The sequence below is a fragment of the Sinocyclocheilus rhinocerous genome, unplaced genomic scaffold, assembly GCF_001515625.1.
Source record: "Sinocyclocheilus rhinocerous isolate Xijiao unplaced genomic scaffold, SAMN03320098_v1.1 scaffold2258, whole genome shotgun sequence".
Taxonomy (NCBI): domain Eukaryota; kingdom Metazoa; phylum Chordata; class Actinopteri; order Cypriniformes; family Cyprinidae; genus Sinocyclocheilus; species Sinocyclocheilus rhinocerous.
In genome coordinates, this window is record NW_015655390.1 from 126,289 (window position 1) to 142,948 (window position 16,660).

Consider the following 16,660-nt stretch of genomic DNA (forward strand, 5'->3'; position numbering starts at 1 on the left):
TTTGTATTATTATTCTTTTTTATTTTTTATGGAGAGGTGTTCTAGTCTCTCTTCCATTGCACTGTGAAGAAAACTGGCCAACCAATAAGATCTGTTTTTTGGTCATGTGCCCGAAGGATTTTTATAAGCGCCAGTGAATAGCTGTGAAAGAATACAAACCTGGCTCTTTTCTCTCTGTATCGGTGTCATTTGATAAACCTCATAGCGAATAAAAAAAATCAGCCGTTTGAAAAAAAAAATGCAAATACTGTATGTTTCTTACATTGCTACACTGTTGATGACAGACAATGGATTTCGCACCTTGCAGAGGGTATTTCTGCTTTTCTATAAGTGCCACCTACTGTCAGAGAGTGGACTTGCATTTTTGTTCAGCCCATCTGTTTTTATGCATTTGTCCGAGTTGACATTGCATGTGCTTTTATTCAGGATGTTTTAAAACCTGATTCTCATCATCCTCAATCCATTTGAATATTATTTATTTTTCTCTTTTTACAGGGGTTGCCAGTTTGACGAAGGAGCTGGATGAGTTTGAGCTGAAGAAAACCGAGGCTCGGGCAGTGACTGGCGTGTTGGCATCTCATCCCAACAGCACTGATGTGCACATCAGCAGCTTGTCTCTCACCTTTCACGGACAAGAGCTACTCAGTGACACTAGTTTGGAGCTCAACTCTGGCCGTCGGTATGGCCTCATCGGACTCAATGGAACTGGTAAATCAACAATCTGTTCATGTTGGTCTAATAGATCTCCTCTTGGTGGCTTTAGAAATTACTTCAATTGACAGGCTCATAGATAACAGACTTGTATCAAAATTTGTGTAGGCAAATCCATGCTGCTGTCAGCAATTGGTCACAGGGAGGTGCCGATTCCAGAACACATTGATATCTACCACCTGACCCGTGAGATGGCTCCCAGTGAGAAGACTGCTCTGGAGTGTGTCATGGAGGTAGATGAAGAGAGAATCCAGCTGGAGAGAGAGGCTGAAAAGCTCGCTCATGAGGACTGTGAGTTTCAACAACTCTGATCAAATGCAAATGACATATTTTGATAGGATTAGTTCACCTAGAAATGACAATTGGCATTTACTTGTTCAAACCATACTTGTCCGATTTGAATTGTTTGATCCCAAGAAGTCAGAGAGCCAGAGATGGCATAAGGATAAACATTTAATGTGTTTAATGAACATTTTCACATTTTTGCCGGAGAATAATTTCTTTAATAGGTCAGATCAATATGAAAACTTTCCACGTTTTCATAGGAACTGTTTTTGTAACAGCTTCCTTTCCTAGGCGTGGTATATTAAACATCTCGGCTTGAGAATGCTCCTTAATTCTGTTCAGTTTAAGGAATCTCTTGGTTGAGGAACACTTATTTGTAATTTGTGAATTTAATTGTTTACATTTGTTGGTCAAACTTTAGCTGAATGTGAGAAACTGATGGAGCTGTATGAGCGTTTGGAGGAGCTGGATGCTGATAAAGCCGAGATGAGGGCCTCGCGGATCCTCAACGGTCTCGGCTTCACTACTGCTATGCAGCAGAAGAAACTCAAAGACTTCAGCGGTGGCTGGAGGATGCGTGTTGCTCTTGCTCGGTGAGCTTTCAGAATCTTCTACTTAAGTTTAGAGCTGCTGGGAGATGATGTAATAAAAGGCCGAATGATAGCGCAGTTGCTTTGTGCTAACTGTGCAGTGACAAAAACGGTATGAAGCGTATTTTCTGATCCCCGTGCATTTCAGTGAATGCGTCTGCATATATCTTTTCATAACAATTTAAACTCATGTTTTTTCTGAAATCGTCAGGGCACTGTTTCTCAAGCCTTTCATGCTGCTTTTGGATGAGCCAACAAACCACCTTGACTTGGACGCATGTGTGTGGCTGGAGGAAGAGCTCAGACAGTAAGTCTTTATTTTTAAAACGAAGGCTGTGTGAGAATATTGAATAAAGGGGTTAATATTTATTTGTTTACTGTGTATTGTTGCTGATGAAATGATGTTAACAAAAGGCCGAATTGTAGCTCTTCCATCAAGCAGTTTGTTCTTGATATGGATAGAGCTTTGACAAAAACTAGACCGAAGCGTTTAACTGATGTGTCAGCACAACCTAGATGCAGTTTTGTTTGAAGATGTTAGGATACCACTATCTTTTTTCTAATCTTAATGCTGTAGTAACACATGGCATTGTAATAAATGTTGTTACAATTAATACACCTTAACAAGCACACCTTTAGTGTTGCCAATGTTATATTACAAAATGCATACTGTTATTGTGATGCAGTTATTTGCAAAGACCATGCGGAGAGCTATATGCTCAAGTTTGTTTCTTTTTTTTTTTCCCTGACAGGTTCAAAAGAATTCTGGTTTTAATATCCCATTCTCAGGACTTCCTCAATGGTGTTTGTACTAACATTATTCACCTGCACCAGTGCAAGCTGAAATATTACACGGTAAAGAGACTAATTCTGTCCCCCGTAAGCACTTGGGGCTGATTTCCTAGAATTACAAGTGTGCAGTTTCATTTTTCATCATTCATCCTCTTCTGTGAAGGGTAATTATGACCAGTATGTGAAGACCAGAGAGGAACTGGAGGAGAATCAGATGAAGCGGTTTAACTGGGAGCAAGACCAGATGGCACACATGAAGGTAAACTTCTAAATGTACTTTTGTAAACATGCTAATTTTCGTTGCATTTCTAAACGTGTTCTTGTTGATCCTCAGAACTACATTGCTCGGTTTGGTCACGGTTCTGCCAAGCTGGCTAGACAAGCTCAGAGCAAAGAGAAGACTCTACAGAAGATGGTTGCCTCGGGTCTTACCGAGCGTGTTGTGAATGACAAGGTAATAAAAAAAAACAGTTTCCACTTGATCTCAGGTACAACTCTATGCAGTTTGCCTTTTTTGTTGCTGTATATGCTACATTTCAGTCAATAGCAAAATGACTCCAACTACCTTGTCCTTTCAGACCCTGTCATTTTATTTTTCTCCCTGTGGGAAGATCCCTCCTCCTGTCATTATGGTTCAGAATGTCAGCTTCAAGTATTCAGAAAATACGGTACGCAGGTCTAATATACAATACAACATTTGACACACTTTTGTTGCATCTTTCTCTGGGTTGAGGTTCTCACATGTATCTTTTGTGTGTTATATAGCCACATATTTATAAGAACCTGGAGTTTGGAATTGACTTGGACACACGGGTGGCCCTTGTAGGGCCCAATGGGGCGGGCAAGTCTACTTTGCTGAAGCTCCTTACTGGAGAGGTAAGGCAGATTTTAACAAATGCATTTAACTTTGGTGTTCACACATTTTGTGTAATTTGGAGTTTCTAGTATTGTGGTTTATAAAATATCTTTTTTTTTTTTTTCCAGCTCCTGCCCACAGATGGTATGATTAGAAAACACTCCCATGTGAAGATTGGACGATATCATCAGGTCTGTTGGCTAGACCATTTGTCATGACATTTACGTAGTAATAATTATAATGGATCAGGATCATAATAGTGAAGATAATGGCAATAACTTAAATGACCTTTATTGTTAATATTAAAATGCCTCCATATAATTTGAGTTCAGTGGTTTAGACTGGTTTTAATAGTGTTTAACTTCTCTAGCATCTAACAGAGCAATTGGAGCTTGACCTTTCACCTCTGGAATACATGATGAAGTGTTACCCTGAGATTAAGGAGAAAGAAGAAATGAGGAAAATCATTGGCCGCTATGGACTCACCGGCAAACAGCAGGTAGGTTTTGTTTTTTAAACAATATTTTAACCTGCAAATATATTCTACTTTACATATTGATGTGTTCCTTTTTAAACTAGGTGGGCCCTATTAGGAATCTGTCTGATGGGCAGAAGTGCCGTGTCTGCTTTGCCTGGTTGGCCTGGCAGAATCCCCACATGCTCTTTCTTGATGAGCCGACCAATCACCTTGACATTGAAACCATTGATGCTCTTGCTGAGGCGATCAATGACTTTGAGGGTGGAATGATGCTGGTCAGCCACGACTTTAGGCTTATTCAGCAGGTAATGTGAAGGTTTAAGTTAGTTTTTTGCCCTTCTTGTACATTTAACTATCATTTTGTCTCGGTCAAGCTAATGCAGCTGACTTGAGGTCTTTGTTACTTTGTAGTAATATTGGTTTGTTTCCTTGTAGGTGGCTCAGGAGATCTGGGTTTGTGAAAAGCAGACTATCACAAAATGGAGCAGGGACATTCTGGCCTACAAGGAACATCTAAAATCAAAAATCGACAAACAGATGCATGATTTATAGCCAGTAGAGCCCCCCATAGAGGGCAGTTCCAACATCTCTGCCAACGAGACTATTGCTCTCCAGGAAATACAAGCATGCTGGTTAGACTGCAGATTCAGTACCACCTTTAACACTGGAGTCAGTCGCTGGGGTTTCCAGTGGAAGTAGCTGTCTTGTTTTCTTTTTTTGTGTGTTAATATGCATCACAGTATTTGGACTTTACTTTCAAAATACCTATTAAAATCATGGGTGTGCACTTTGTTTTTTTTTTGTACTAGAGCAGGAAAGGTCTATAGGACAAAGACTGTAAGATGAACGATAAAGTAAACGTAAAGAACTCTTGATGAGGGTTTTTATTTGATCAAATATTGTTTAAAGCTCTATTTGCTAAAATGTCTAATTCTAATTAAAAGTGTACATTTATTGATTTGGCTTGGACATTTTTTTTCTTTGAGTTCAAAATCTGTCTTCTCTATACATTTTGCTCAATATCTATTATCTTTGTTTCTTACAGAACCAGGAGGATTATAGATCAGTGTCTGCATAGCTGAATAATTCCAGCTGCCTCTCTACCTTTGTAATCAAACTGGGATTAATAAATGTATTTTTAAGGTTTCTTTTTACAAAATGTTCAATGGGAAAAAGGGATATATACAGCTTAGACATTTTTACCTCGGTGTCTTTTACCTTTCTAGTAATGCTTATTAGTGTGTGTATATATGTATGTTGCATATTGCTATTTTCTATTGCTTATTCTATTTCTATTATCTGTGTCTTGTCACTGTCCTTCTGTTTGTGCAGTGGAAGTTCCTGTCACCCTAAATTCCTGGTACGTGTTAACATACCTGGCAATAAAGCTCTTGCTGATTCTGATATATAAAATATTCATACAAATATGACGTTTATCCAAAATTATAGCACATCACTTAATACTTGGTCATAGTGTTCATGTGCTTGTTCAATTACGGTGTATGAACCGTTTTTAGCAAAGAATTGTGTGTACGATCTGAATTCAGTATAACATTTATTTTTAAATAATAAAAAGCATGATTTCTAATTCGAGAATTTGCTTTTATGGATATGGAAATTTGCCATCAAAAATAATATATTACGTTAGTTAATCAAATATGTGAGTTCGTTTATTTTACTGGCTTGTATGAGCAACAGCCCGTTTTCGCTGTAAAATAAGATATTTAATCAATATGTTTATGATACATTTTGTACATTTTGATAAAACGGTGCATGATTCGCGTTTATCATTTCCGGAAACACCGGACGTACGTCATTACATGATTGAGTACATTGTTTTTACTTGGGAATCTCGAGTATCACATTAGCTGTTACAGTAAGGTAAGTTGAAATACAGAACTTAGTTTATGACTAATTAATTAGAACCTACATTTTTAAGTAATTTCTAACAGCCATATTCTTATATGCGCAAATCATTTGTCGTCTCATACACGACAGAATGGGCTTGAAAAGTGTAATCGATGTGCTAGCTAAGCTAAGCGCTGTCAGTATGTGTATCAGTCCTGTCTCTGCTACTGACTTTAGTATAACGGTACTCATTAGGACTAATAGTTTAGGATGAGAGACTGTTGTGCGGTGTGTTTGACAGCTCTACAGTCACTAGCCAGATCAATATGTCTAAACTGATGTTCAATATTTATTGTTGATAATAACTGATAGATAACACTACACTTTTGACAATACAATTAACCATGTAAATACTACTGTTCATATTTGATACAATGATTTCTAAAGCCTCTAAATTTTCAGCATGATCACCACTTCGTTGAAGAAAAAAATTAATTCTACACAATCTTCTACATGCCTTCTGTCATCTGATTGCAGGTTCATACTTTTTTTTAGCAAGAAAATTATACTTTTTTTAGTTTAATTTTAAAAACGTCCACCTTTAGGATGAGGTAAACGTGTCTTTTTGCAGTGAAAACTTTTTGAAAAGTAAATGTAAGAATACATTTTATATTGATATTAATATTTCAAAATGAACATTTACGGCACTGAAGCCATTTAAGTTGGCTTGATTATCCATATCATGTTTAAGTGTGAGTATTAAGGCTTTTGAGGAATGTTCTTATCTCTCAGTCATCATTGTATTGTATTGCATTATATGTTTTGCCCCCCACAATAAATACTACAGAGTGTTGATCATATAACTAAACATTTAAATATAATTTTATTAAGACATATTGTTAGGAGATTTAGAGCGACGACTAAAATTTTTAAGCTTTTTTTTTTGTAAAAAGTCTGTTATACTGTTACAAGCTATCAGAAGTTCTTTTAAATTTTGTGTAAAGGTTCAATAAACTCTTCCATTTAAAAACATTTGGACTTATATGTCAGGCTTTACAGAGTTAATTTATAAGCATTATAATCTGGTCAGTTGAAAGATCATTTTATAAAAGCTCTTCTTTAACCTTTCTGTCTGCTATTGGCTTAAAACAGGAAAGGATCTAAGTGTTAGGTTCATAATGAATTCATGTGGTGAAGAGTTGCAAAGTTCCATTGGTGTTGGGGTATAAAATATGAATGCAAGCCAGGGTGCTCAAGTATCAGATCTAGTTGTGCTAGTTGTGATTCCATCCTCGGATGATTTCTTTCATTGTGTTAATGATATTGTTTTACAGTAGACCATGAGTTTGCCAGCAGCCCCACCCAGCTATGCTGAAGCTACAGCAGGAGATAAAGAACAAGGAGCTGGTAGCTTCACTTATGCCTCCCAGCCGCCCCCAATGCCACCCCCAACCATGCCCATGCACCCCAGCTGGGCTTATGTGCATCCTGGCCCAAGTAAGTGACAATCTATTATAATATCTTTGGCTATTGATGCAGAAATTTTGGTAAGCAAGGAACATTATCTTTGATGTCTTTCTTCTCTGTTTGAACAATGTTAATAGTGCAAAATGTGTGTTTAGGTCCAGGATATTCCAATGCATATGCTGCAGACATGTCCTCACCCTTCTCTGACCCGAGCTCCAGCAGCAGCTTCGACGGCCTCAGTGGAAGCAACTGGGAGGACAAGAATGTCCGCCGTATGTTCATCAGGAAGGTGTGAAAGTCCTGATTCAATTGTTTTTCCATTTGCAGCAGTTTTTTAAAAGGAAAATATGTGTCAGTATTTCAGATGTTACAAAAGATCTCTATTTCAAATAAATGCTGTTCCTTTTAACTTTATCTTCATCAAGGAATTCTTTCAAATGTATTTCAGATTTCTCAAAAATATTAAGCAGCACTACTGTTTTCAACACTGATAATAATAAGAAATATTTCTTGAGCATCAAATAAGCATATTAGAATTATTTCTGAAGCATCATGTCACACTAAAGACTGGAGTAATGGCAGCTGAAAATTCAGCTTGGCAACTTCTGCAATTACAACTTAAAATATATTAAAATAGAAAACAGCTGTTTTAAATTGTAATAATATTTCACAATATAACTGTTTTAGAGTGTTTTTAGTACTGTCTTGATGAGCTTAAGAGATGTCTTTCAAAAACATTTAATAATCTTACCTACCTGAACAATTTTGATCATGAAAAGCATGTTTTTCTTTGGCAGGTCTTCTGTATCCTCATGGTTCAGCTCATGGTCACATTTGGTGTGGTGTCACTCTTCACATTTTGGTAAGCCATACACACATCAGAGTACATGACAACCCCATTATATGCATTTATTGCACTTTTAAAAGAAAGCACTGTCACTGTCTTTCACAGTGAGCCTGTCCGGAAGTTTGTACAGTACAATCGAGTTTTCTATCTGACCTCATAGTAAGTGACTGAATTATACACTGTTCTGTTTCCTCATTAGAGGGAACTTTCGGGACTTTATGTTTGAATTATGTTTACCATGTTAGTGACGCTGCTTTGTTTTTGTCCAGCATGACTTTCATGGGAACATACCTGATGCTTGTATGCAGCACAAATGCACGGTAAGAAAATACCTTTTATTATACTTTCTTCTTGTCTTTGAGTTTGAAACCAACATATGAGATGTTTGCTCACATAGGAGATGTGTGATTTCAGGAACTGTGAGCTTCTTTAGCATACATCACTTATCTATCAGTGTTTTTTTGTTTCATCTACAGACGAAGATACCCTACCAATATGATCCTTCTAGCCATTTTTGTAAGTAATCTCATTGTCTCATTAATTTGAAAGTTAAATGATAGTAAACACTAATTTATAATAAGTATCCACTATCATTTAACCTTTTTAACCACCAGAAAAGGAAAGGGGTGAATATTCTTGTTTTATTTTCAGACTTTGGCAATGTCCTATATGGCAGGCATGCTAGCCAGGTAAGATAAACTTTATATTTAAATGTAATAACTTATTACACTTATTGTATTCTATTAATTTAAAACACTATGTACTGTTAGAAGTGAAATATTCTTTATAATGATTCTTTTCGTTTTTTAGCTCTTTAGACTCTTTAGAATGTTAGTGTGTATGTGTGTGTATGTGTTGAATTTGCAGCAATCTCACTCTTTTTCTATTTACAGCTATCATAATACCAAAGTGGTGATGATGTGTGTGGGCATCACAGCACTGGTGTGTTTGGCCATCACACTCTTCTGTTTCCAATCCAGGGTGAGATCATTTTGTCCTAAACGGCTTCTTTCAAGTGCTTCGTTTATATGTCATTTGATAGAGTGAGGTCTTCTGTCATCTAGGTTGACTTCACTACCTGTCATGGATTACTTTTCTCCCTCATGATGGTGCTGATGATCACCGGGCTTCTGCTGTTCTTCACCGCACCATTTGGATATGTAAGCTGCTTGTAAACCATTAATAGATATTTAATCACTATTATGCTGTGCCATAATCACGTAGATTTAACTTTTACCGTTATCTTTTTTAAATATCTACACTGTATCCACCTTATTTATACAGACGCAGCCAATTTAATGTGTCTGGCTTCCGGTGTTATTCCCTTCCAGCTACTTTTAGCTGTACAAAACAACTCGTTTTGCTGCTTGATGTTGCAAACTGGTGTGTCTTACCATATTATTTAAATGTATTAGTTTAATTATGAACACACTGGTTTGTAGTGCAAACAGTTTCACCGTTTACTTTGTTATTCTTCTCGTTATTTTCCTACAGCGGCTAATGAACCGGAAGTCTCGCACATTCACAGAAAACGGCTTAGTTCCGCATTGAAAAATAAGGTGGATAAAATGATCAGAATTTTAATGGTAAACGACTCTAAGAATGCTGCACTCTTAAGAAAAGGCCGTAAAAATATGGCCCAAACTGTTAATATGAAGGAATTGTCTATATTGATTTTTTACAGGTGTTTCACCCATAGTTTGAATTACACTTTGCATTGTGTTGTGTTTTAGGGTCGAAGGAAATGTCTGTAAATTTAACAGTAAATGTACTGGTAATTTTTAGCCAGCATATTATCCGTTTTTCTATGAATTTGTTTCTTACAATGTACGGTAAAAACTTGTTAATTGGTTATTTCTGCTTGTGGAAAAGCTACTTGTTGTGACCTTCATGTTGTGATTCATCATGTGACTTTCTCATTACCTCCTGTGTTTTTTGGTGGTTGTCAGTATATTATAAAGGTACAAAAGAGATTATAGGTTGGTATATTAACATTATACCAGTTAATGAAATACAGGTTTTTACTATAAATTTAAGTTCAATCCGTAAAACCTAAAATGTTGCAACCTTTTTTTTTTACAGTGAAGTTGTGGTAACCACACCTGCCACCGTTTATACAGTGTGCAGTATGCATTCCCAGTGTGTTCCAGTACAGTGTTGTCAACTTAAACATCTGCTTCTGTCTGTGGTTTTAGATACCCTGGTTGCATACTGCTTATGCTGGATTTGGTGCTCTGGTTTTCACTCTGGTTAGTACCCTTTAACAATGCAATTTCGTCATGTTTATGTGCTTCATACAAGATGTAATTATCTTCTTTTTGTCGTGCTATAGTTTCTGGCATTTGACATGCAGCTGCTGATCGGCAACAGGCGGTACTCTCTGAACCCAGAGGAGCATGTGTTCGGAGCCATCTGCCTCTACATGGATGTGGTCTACATATTCCTTTTTTTCCTTCAGCTCTTTGGGAGCCGTGAGTGAGGTGTTCATGCTGTGCCTAGGCTTTAGCCTTTGTCCTCTGTTACACACACATACACACACACACACACACACACAGCCTTCTCAGTTACTCCAAGGTTTGGTGAGGAGCGAACAGTCTTCCTTCATTCTGTGTGGCAGTTGAAGTTTGATGTGTGCTGTTGTTTTCCTTCTGGTCATGGTAACTTTGTTCCTTTTTAGAAGAAATGTATAAAGGCTTTACAGACATTGAAAGCTATTTTTTCAGAGGAAGGATTTAAATTGAGGTGATCTGTGTAATCTTTTGTGCAGTTCTTATTGTTCATGTGCATATTAAGTGTGAATGTATATGGATCACCCTATGCCTTTCCTAGTTCTCTCTCTCTGTGCACTTCTGTGTCTACAAATGAATAAGTGTAACCTGTAATTACTGCATGATCTGTGGTACAGAGACCCACTGTGTGCTAATTTAGAACTGAAAAGCATTCCCTCTTTTTCCTGTTAAAATACTAATGGCCAGTGGGTGATAACAGGATATTGTGCTGTTTTGTAACCTCATCTGTGCTTTAGTACAATAAATAAACAGAAGAGTGAATAATAAACCGGTGTGTCTACTTTGTGTTATTCCTGTTATGCAGTCATTTAAAAAAGTACCTTAGTAATAGGTCAGGAATTTTCATCTGTAAACCTGCTCTTTATAGTTTATTTTTAAATTATTATTTTAGGGTTAGGGTTCGTTTTTGTTTTGTTTTTTCAACCAAAATTGTGTCACACCCTGGAGGATGAGTGGCCCTTATTAGTTAATTACAAATTAAAACAATATTCCCAAGGAATAAGGGAAATGTCCGAAAGATGTAAATAAATAAATATATATTAATTTCTAATTGTGATATTAGGATTAATTTAAACAAATGTGTTTGTAATATTTTAAAATGTGATAGTTTAAAAGTATATAAAATTGATAGATTTTGTATTTTTATTAATAATATTGTACTACAGGAATGACCCGTATGTTTGAGTGCATCTGAAGTGTCAGGCATTAAGATAAATTAATAATAATATATGAAATCCACACTCAATGCACAATTCATCAAAAACCATATAATTAAAATGTAAATAGAATTTAAATCCAAATTTGAATAGAAATAAGGTCACATGACAAAATATGGCTCTGCGCTCTTGCTGTCGACAGCTGGCTGCACAGGTAGCTCGTTTAAAGCACAGTGTTAACGACTGTACGAGAAATATATGCGGTTCTAGTTTATCTTTTGCAAGAATCAAATCGCTGCATGCGCCGGCTGGTGTGTTCGTGCGGTCGAGCCGCTGGCGCAGAAGGTCACGGCATCTGTGTGTCAGTGAGAAGCGTCACTCAGGCACTGCGGGGGTCAGCAGCTGGACTCTTGCGTGGGGTGTCATGGGTGAGTTGGCATGCCGTTTTTTTGTGTGAATCAAAAGCATTGGTAGCTGCATTTGACACATGACGTAATATGCGTGATGCTGTCATAACAGCGGTTCATGATATTTACGTAATGTATAAACCACATCAACGCAGGATGAGCTCTGTGTGTAATGATTAAAATATTCTAACAGTGAGATTTGCTTTTGCAGCAGCCTTTTCGCTTTTTGGAAGCTCTGATGAGAGGACTGAAGAACAAAAACTTGAGGACGAACTTATTCTGCTCTTGAAGAAAGCCAAGGTATCCTGTGATGCTTTATTGAGTTCTCTTTACTGACACACGGGTAACACATTAAGACAGTCTGATGTACCTACATTTGTTTACCCTAGCGTAGTCTGAGACCACAATGAAAAAAGAGGGACAAAGCAAAGACTAAGATTTTTTCAGTTCACATTATTGCTACATTGTTACTCTGGTAATATAATTTGTAATTAAATAATTTGTGTTACATATAAATATATAAATGAGAAGCAAGTAGTGGTTTCAGATTTCTGGACTTTCCACAAAAAAAAAAAAAAAAAACCTAAAATATGGGAATACTTCACCCAAAAAAATAACATTTACCGTTAGGCCATCCAAGATGTAGATGAGTTTGTTTCTTAATGGGAACAGTTTTGGAAAAAATTGGCATTAAATCACTTGCTCGCCAGTGGATCCTCTGCAGTGAATGGGTGCCGCCAAAATGCCAGTCCAAACAGCTGATAAAAACATAATCCACAAGTGATCACACAAGACCAGTCCATCTATTAATGTCTTGTGAAGTGAAAATTTCAGCAAATTTTCATTTTTGGGTGAACTATTCCTTTAAGGCTGGCATTCACTACATGACTTTTCAAATCAGGTTTTACAACAATTTACAAGTAGGGATTATTCACGTGCAGATTTTGTTAATGGTTGCAGAGAAAAAACTGAGCATTATACACTAAATGACTGAGTTTCACACACAACCAGTCATACAGAAACATGGGCCTCAATGCTAGGAGACGCATGACAAAGCAAAACAATATGTGTTCTAAACTCAGCTCTGTGCACATCATACAATACACGATTTTCTGTGAAATCTGTCAGTTCAGATCATCAGACTGGCTCTGACTTTCAGAAACTAGCAAATTGTCCAAATTTTAAATGGGGGGGCAAAAACTTGGGCAAAAGTTGTGAAGTGCATTCCAGTCTTCAATATTTTTTAAAATGACTTTCATCATATTTATTTTTGAAGACTGAATGTTACTCCATCACCCTTCACAGTACAGCATGATGATTGGAGAACTGGATGCTGCCAGTGGTTTCTTACACAAAACTGTTCGACCGGCACATCAGATGCACAATAATGATGCCATAATTTACACACACAGCCTGGTATGTTGTTTTCTGACTTTGTCCTTCTTTTTCACCTAGCCCAGTCCATTTTTTCTCATTGTTAAACAAAAAATTGCAACCATCAATAGTATATATTAGATGACAGAGAAAATTAAATGAGAGCATTATTTTGTTTAATGTTTCTGTAGCTTCACAGATGGCGAATCTTGCCTTTGTCCAAGGTCAGCTGGATAATGTGAGTAATGCTGAGGGTGATCTTCCCTCTGCCCTACTCCACTGACTCAGTACTCTACATAAGAGCGTACATCAGTAGTGAACGTCAGCATGTGACTCTATTTGTTGTTTTTTTGTTGCAGGCTGAGAAGCTGTTCAAAGCAGCCATGAGTTTTATGCTGTCAGGAGGAACACCACAGGTAAAAACACTCTTTTTTTTTTGCTGATTCCTTCATTTCTGATTTTCTTCATTTTGGTTGACTGATTATCCTATAAACCAAGCAAAAACAATGAGAAATGCAATCGTCCTCAGTCTGTTTTTATACTGCCTGTACTCGTTTTATCTCAAAAGGATGACAATGCAGTGATTGAGATGTCGCTGAAGCTGGCCAGCATATATGCCACTCAAAACAAGTGAGTTCTGGTCCTCTGCTGAGAGAGTGAAAAGAGGGAAAACACTAGTTATTTGACCTGTTAACCTCTGCACTGTTAAGTAACTCAGACTTTTCTTTTTCAGGAACAAATTGGCAGAGCATGGCTTCCAGTTCTGCACAGAGTCCTTAGAGGCCAAGATTGAGAAACAAAAGGAGTTTCCTCCAGAAAGCCTGTCAGGTATCACATATACCTCAGAACCACTTTCAGTTTTGGCTGTATGTTAAAGCAAACAGATCATTAGTGTTTGTTTGCCAGTGTATTGATCTCTTACTATATGTTTGGATTTCAATTAGATGAGGAGCGCAAAGACACCAAGTTGCTGCTCGGTCTTAGTCTGGATGCAAGGGCGCGTTATTTGGCAGCTAATCATCGTTTCACAGGTGCCTGCAGAGATTATCAGCAAGCGCTACAGATCTGCCAGGAGGAGCAGGGAGAGTCCCATCCACAGGTGATGTTTCCTTTGTAAGATATTACACACTAGTACATATATCATATTGTCATAGTTATTCAATGAATATGTTCCCAGTCATTTTACAAGATCTTCTGATGTGACTAACAGTTTGTCCCATTAAATGGTATTGTGTAATCTGCTTCAGTCCCTGGTTCTGATGAGTGACCTGGCGACCGTGTTAGACCTGCAAGGGAAGCATGATGAGGCTCTGGCTCATGTGAAGAAGGCCGTTGAGCTTGGACAGGCAGCGGGTCACCCTGATCAACATGAGCTGCTTGGGAATATGGCGGGAATTCTGATGCACAAAGGTTCAACCGATCCCGTTACCTCCATTGATGTTTACATATAAAGGTTTTTAACAAATGAATTGCACAAATCACATTAATTCCAATATTTAATATATTTTTATGAATAAAAAGTATAAATTATGATATTTATATAATACTAAAAATACAACATTATATATTATATAAACTACCATTCAACCACTTGGGGTCAGTAAGATTTTTGTAATGTTTTTGAAAGAAGTCTCTTCGCATGCGATGTCAAGCCAAAGCTCAGGATTTATGTGCGAACACTATACGGTCTGTTCGTCAAGTTGCAACCTGACTGCTCACACTCTACGTGCGAAATAAATATGTGGGACCCCCGAACCCGGAACTGTGTAGCCTCCATCGCTTCCGTCTGTGCGAGTTTAGGAGTTTAGGGCAGTCGGTTCGTAGCTCTGCTTCAACTGTGCGATACCCTCTTGAGGGGCGACCAAAATTTCTGACATTTCAGAAATTCATCCAACCATCCCATTGCTGGTCAGGACAGGCTAATCACCTCTCGTTACCCCCTGTACACTGCACGTCAAAAGACGCACAACAAAGCTGAAATCAAAAAAGAGTCGCACAAGTTAGAATTCTGCTCAAAATCGCATTAAAATCGCACATTGTATGCATGGCCTTAAGCTCACTAAGAATTGCTCACTGTAAAATAATTACAATTTAAAAATAACGGTTTTAAAATGTAATTTATTCCTGTGTTGGCAAAGTTGAATTTTCAGCAGCCATTACTACAGCCTACAGTTTGCTAGCTAGCTATGCCTTTGTCACGTAAATGGATATTACCTGTGGTATGGCTGTGTAAATACAAATAAGCTGCTAGAGGGAGCATCCATTCAGGTTGTAGCGGTATTTGACTGTTTAGAGAGACAGCAGCTTTCCAGTGAGTGGGCGTGGTTTCAGCGGCGACAGCGGACACGCCCCCTGCCGTTTGAGAGCAGAGAATATAGTTGTTGTTTTTTTTCAAGATTTTATAACTTATTTTATTTACTTGCCTTTTTTTTCATTCAAATTTGGCTGAGTGTTTAATAACACATTTTTCTGTGGTGTGACAAACTCAGAACATATATTTATTAATATTGCTTTAAACAGACTCTAAATAACGGGAAAATATCGGTAAAACCGATTATCGGTAGATCTCTAATTTTAAAATGCTGATTTGGTGCTCAAGAAACATTTTTTATTATCATTAGTGATTAAAACAGTTGTGCCGCTTAATATTTTTGTAGAAACAGTGATACATATTTTTCCAGGACTCTTTGATGAATAGAAAGTTCAATAGAACAGCTTTTTTTATAAATGTATTTTTTTGTAAAAAGTCTTCACTGTCAATTTTATGCATCCATGCTTAATAAAAGTATTCTTGAAAAAATATTACTGACCCCATATTTTTAAAATTCATACTTTTTGGTTGTGTGTGTGTGTGTATGCATATTGTTTTATAATTAAAATAAAAATTTCTCAGGGTTACACAGTTGTGTCACTGTTGTTTGCCTTTTGTTGACCAGGGGAGTTTGAGGAGTCTGGTACACTGTACCAAAAAGCTCTGGCTCTAGCACATGCAGCAGGAGATGGAGAGGCCATAGAGCAGCTTCAGGAGGGGCTGAAAGAGCTGGCTAGCAGGAGAGATGGGCAAACGGACAGCAAACCTAAGGAACAGGAACTTAAGGAATGATCCAAATGATGCCTGTGCACACACACACTTCTGGAAGTATAATATACTTCAGTTGAGCACAACATTTTAGACAAATAATTCAGTTTTGTTCAACAACATCGTCCTTAGCAGCACCATAATCCTCCAGCCATGAATATTTGTAACATTCACTGGTTGCCATTTCACGTTTTAAAACCATAATTCAACAGTGCACAACATACATTGTCTAATGCCCTTTTTATACATTACCTCCCATTAGACTTATTTTTTAGTATTGCTCTTGGACTGCAATAAATGATTCCTCTGTAAAACAGAATCGGGGAAGATAATAAGAGACTGATGACTGAGTGAGAAGTCAGAAATTCAGTTCAGCTCATCATTGGTCTTTTGAAATATTGTGCAATGAAACATGTAATAATCTTATTTAAACCTGCAAGTGTTCTCAACTGCAGGTTAATTCAGTAAAAGTCATGCCCTG

General features: G+C 37.3%; 3 protein-coding genes across 5 annotated transcripts in view; all 3 read left to right on the plus strand.

Annotated features, from left to right (window-relative positions):
- The window catches only part of LOC107718028 (ATP-binding cassette sub-family F member 2-like), a 10,718-nt gene extending 6,048 nt beyond the window's left edge, over nt 1-4,670 (plus strand). For both annotated transcript variants that reach the window (XM_016524952.1, XM_016524951.1), the window contains exons 3-15: nt 496-708; nt 820-1,002; nt 1,418-1,589; nt 1,798-1,893; nt 2,339-2,441; nt 2,542-2,637; nt 2,713-2,832; nt 2,957-3,046; nt 3,144-3,254; nt 3,363-3,425; nt 3,605-3,733; nt 3,814-4,017; nt 4,148-4,670. In XM_016524952.1, coding sequence (XP_016380438.1) covers nt 496-708; nt 820-1,002; nt 1,418-1,589; nt 1,798-1,893; nt 2,339-2,441; nt 2,542-2,637; nt 2,713-2,832; nt 2,957-3,046; nt 3,144-3,254; nt 3,363-3,425; nt 3,605-3,733; nt 3,814-4,017; nt 4,148-4,264 — 1,697 coding nt within the window. In that variant the 3' untranslated portion in view covers nt 4,265-4,670. The remainder of the gene's footprint in view (nt 1-495; nt 709-819; nt 1,003-1,417; nt 1,590-1,797; nt 1,894-2,338; nt 2,442-2,541; nt 2,638-2,712; nt 2,833-2,956; nt 3,047-3,143; nt 3,255-3,362; nt 3,426-3,604; nt 3,734-3,813; nt 4,018-4,147) is intronic.
- An 843-nt stretch (nt 4,671-5,513) lies between these two features.
- On the plus strand, nt 5,514-10,527 carry LOC107718029 (protein lifeguard 2-like). Of its 2 annotated transcripts, none has more exons than XM_016524953.1 (12): nt 5,514-5,593; nt 6,895-7,057; nt 7,183-7,316; nt 7,825-7,889; nt 7,980-8,033; nt 8,144-8,194; nt 8,351-8,390; nt 8,526-8,563; nt 8,768-8,855; nt 8,939-9,034; nt 10,070-10,123; nt 10,207-10,527. In XM_016524953.1, the coding sequence occupies exons 2-12, from the start codon at nt 6,901-6,903 to the stop codon at nt 10,351-10,353; spliced, it is 924 nt and encodes a 307-aa protein (XP_016380439.1). In that variant the 5' UTR covers nt 5,514-5,593; nt 6,895-6,900; the 3' UTR covers nt 10,354-10,527. The 2 variants fall into 2 exon arrangements, with proteins under 2 accessions (XP_016380439.1, XP_016380440.1); XM_016524954.1 differs by having other exon boundaries at nt 5,520-5,593; nt 6,898-7,057.
- A 967-nt stretch (nt 10,528-11,494) lies between these two features.
- LOC107718030 (tetratricopeptide repeat protein 19, mitochondrial-like) lies at nt 11,495-16,219 on the plus strand (the record flags this gene model as incomplete). Its single annotated transcript, XM_016524956.1, has 10 exons — nt 11,495-11,747; nt 11,941-12,026; nt 13,032-13,142; nt 13,300-13,338; nt 13,460-13,516; nt 13,669-13,730; nt 13,834-13,928; nt 14,045-14,199; nt 14,348-14,510; nt 16,037-16,219. Coding segments are annotated over 10 exons (1,188 nt in total), but the record flags the coding sequence as incomplete, so codon positions are not given.
- Nucleotides 16,220-16,660: the final 441 nt, after the last annotated feature.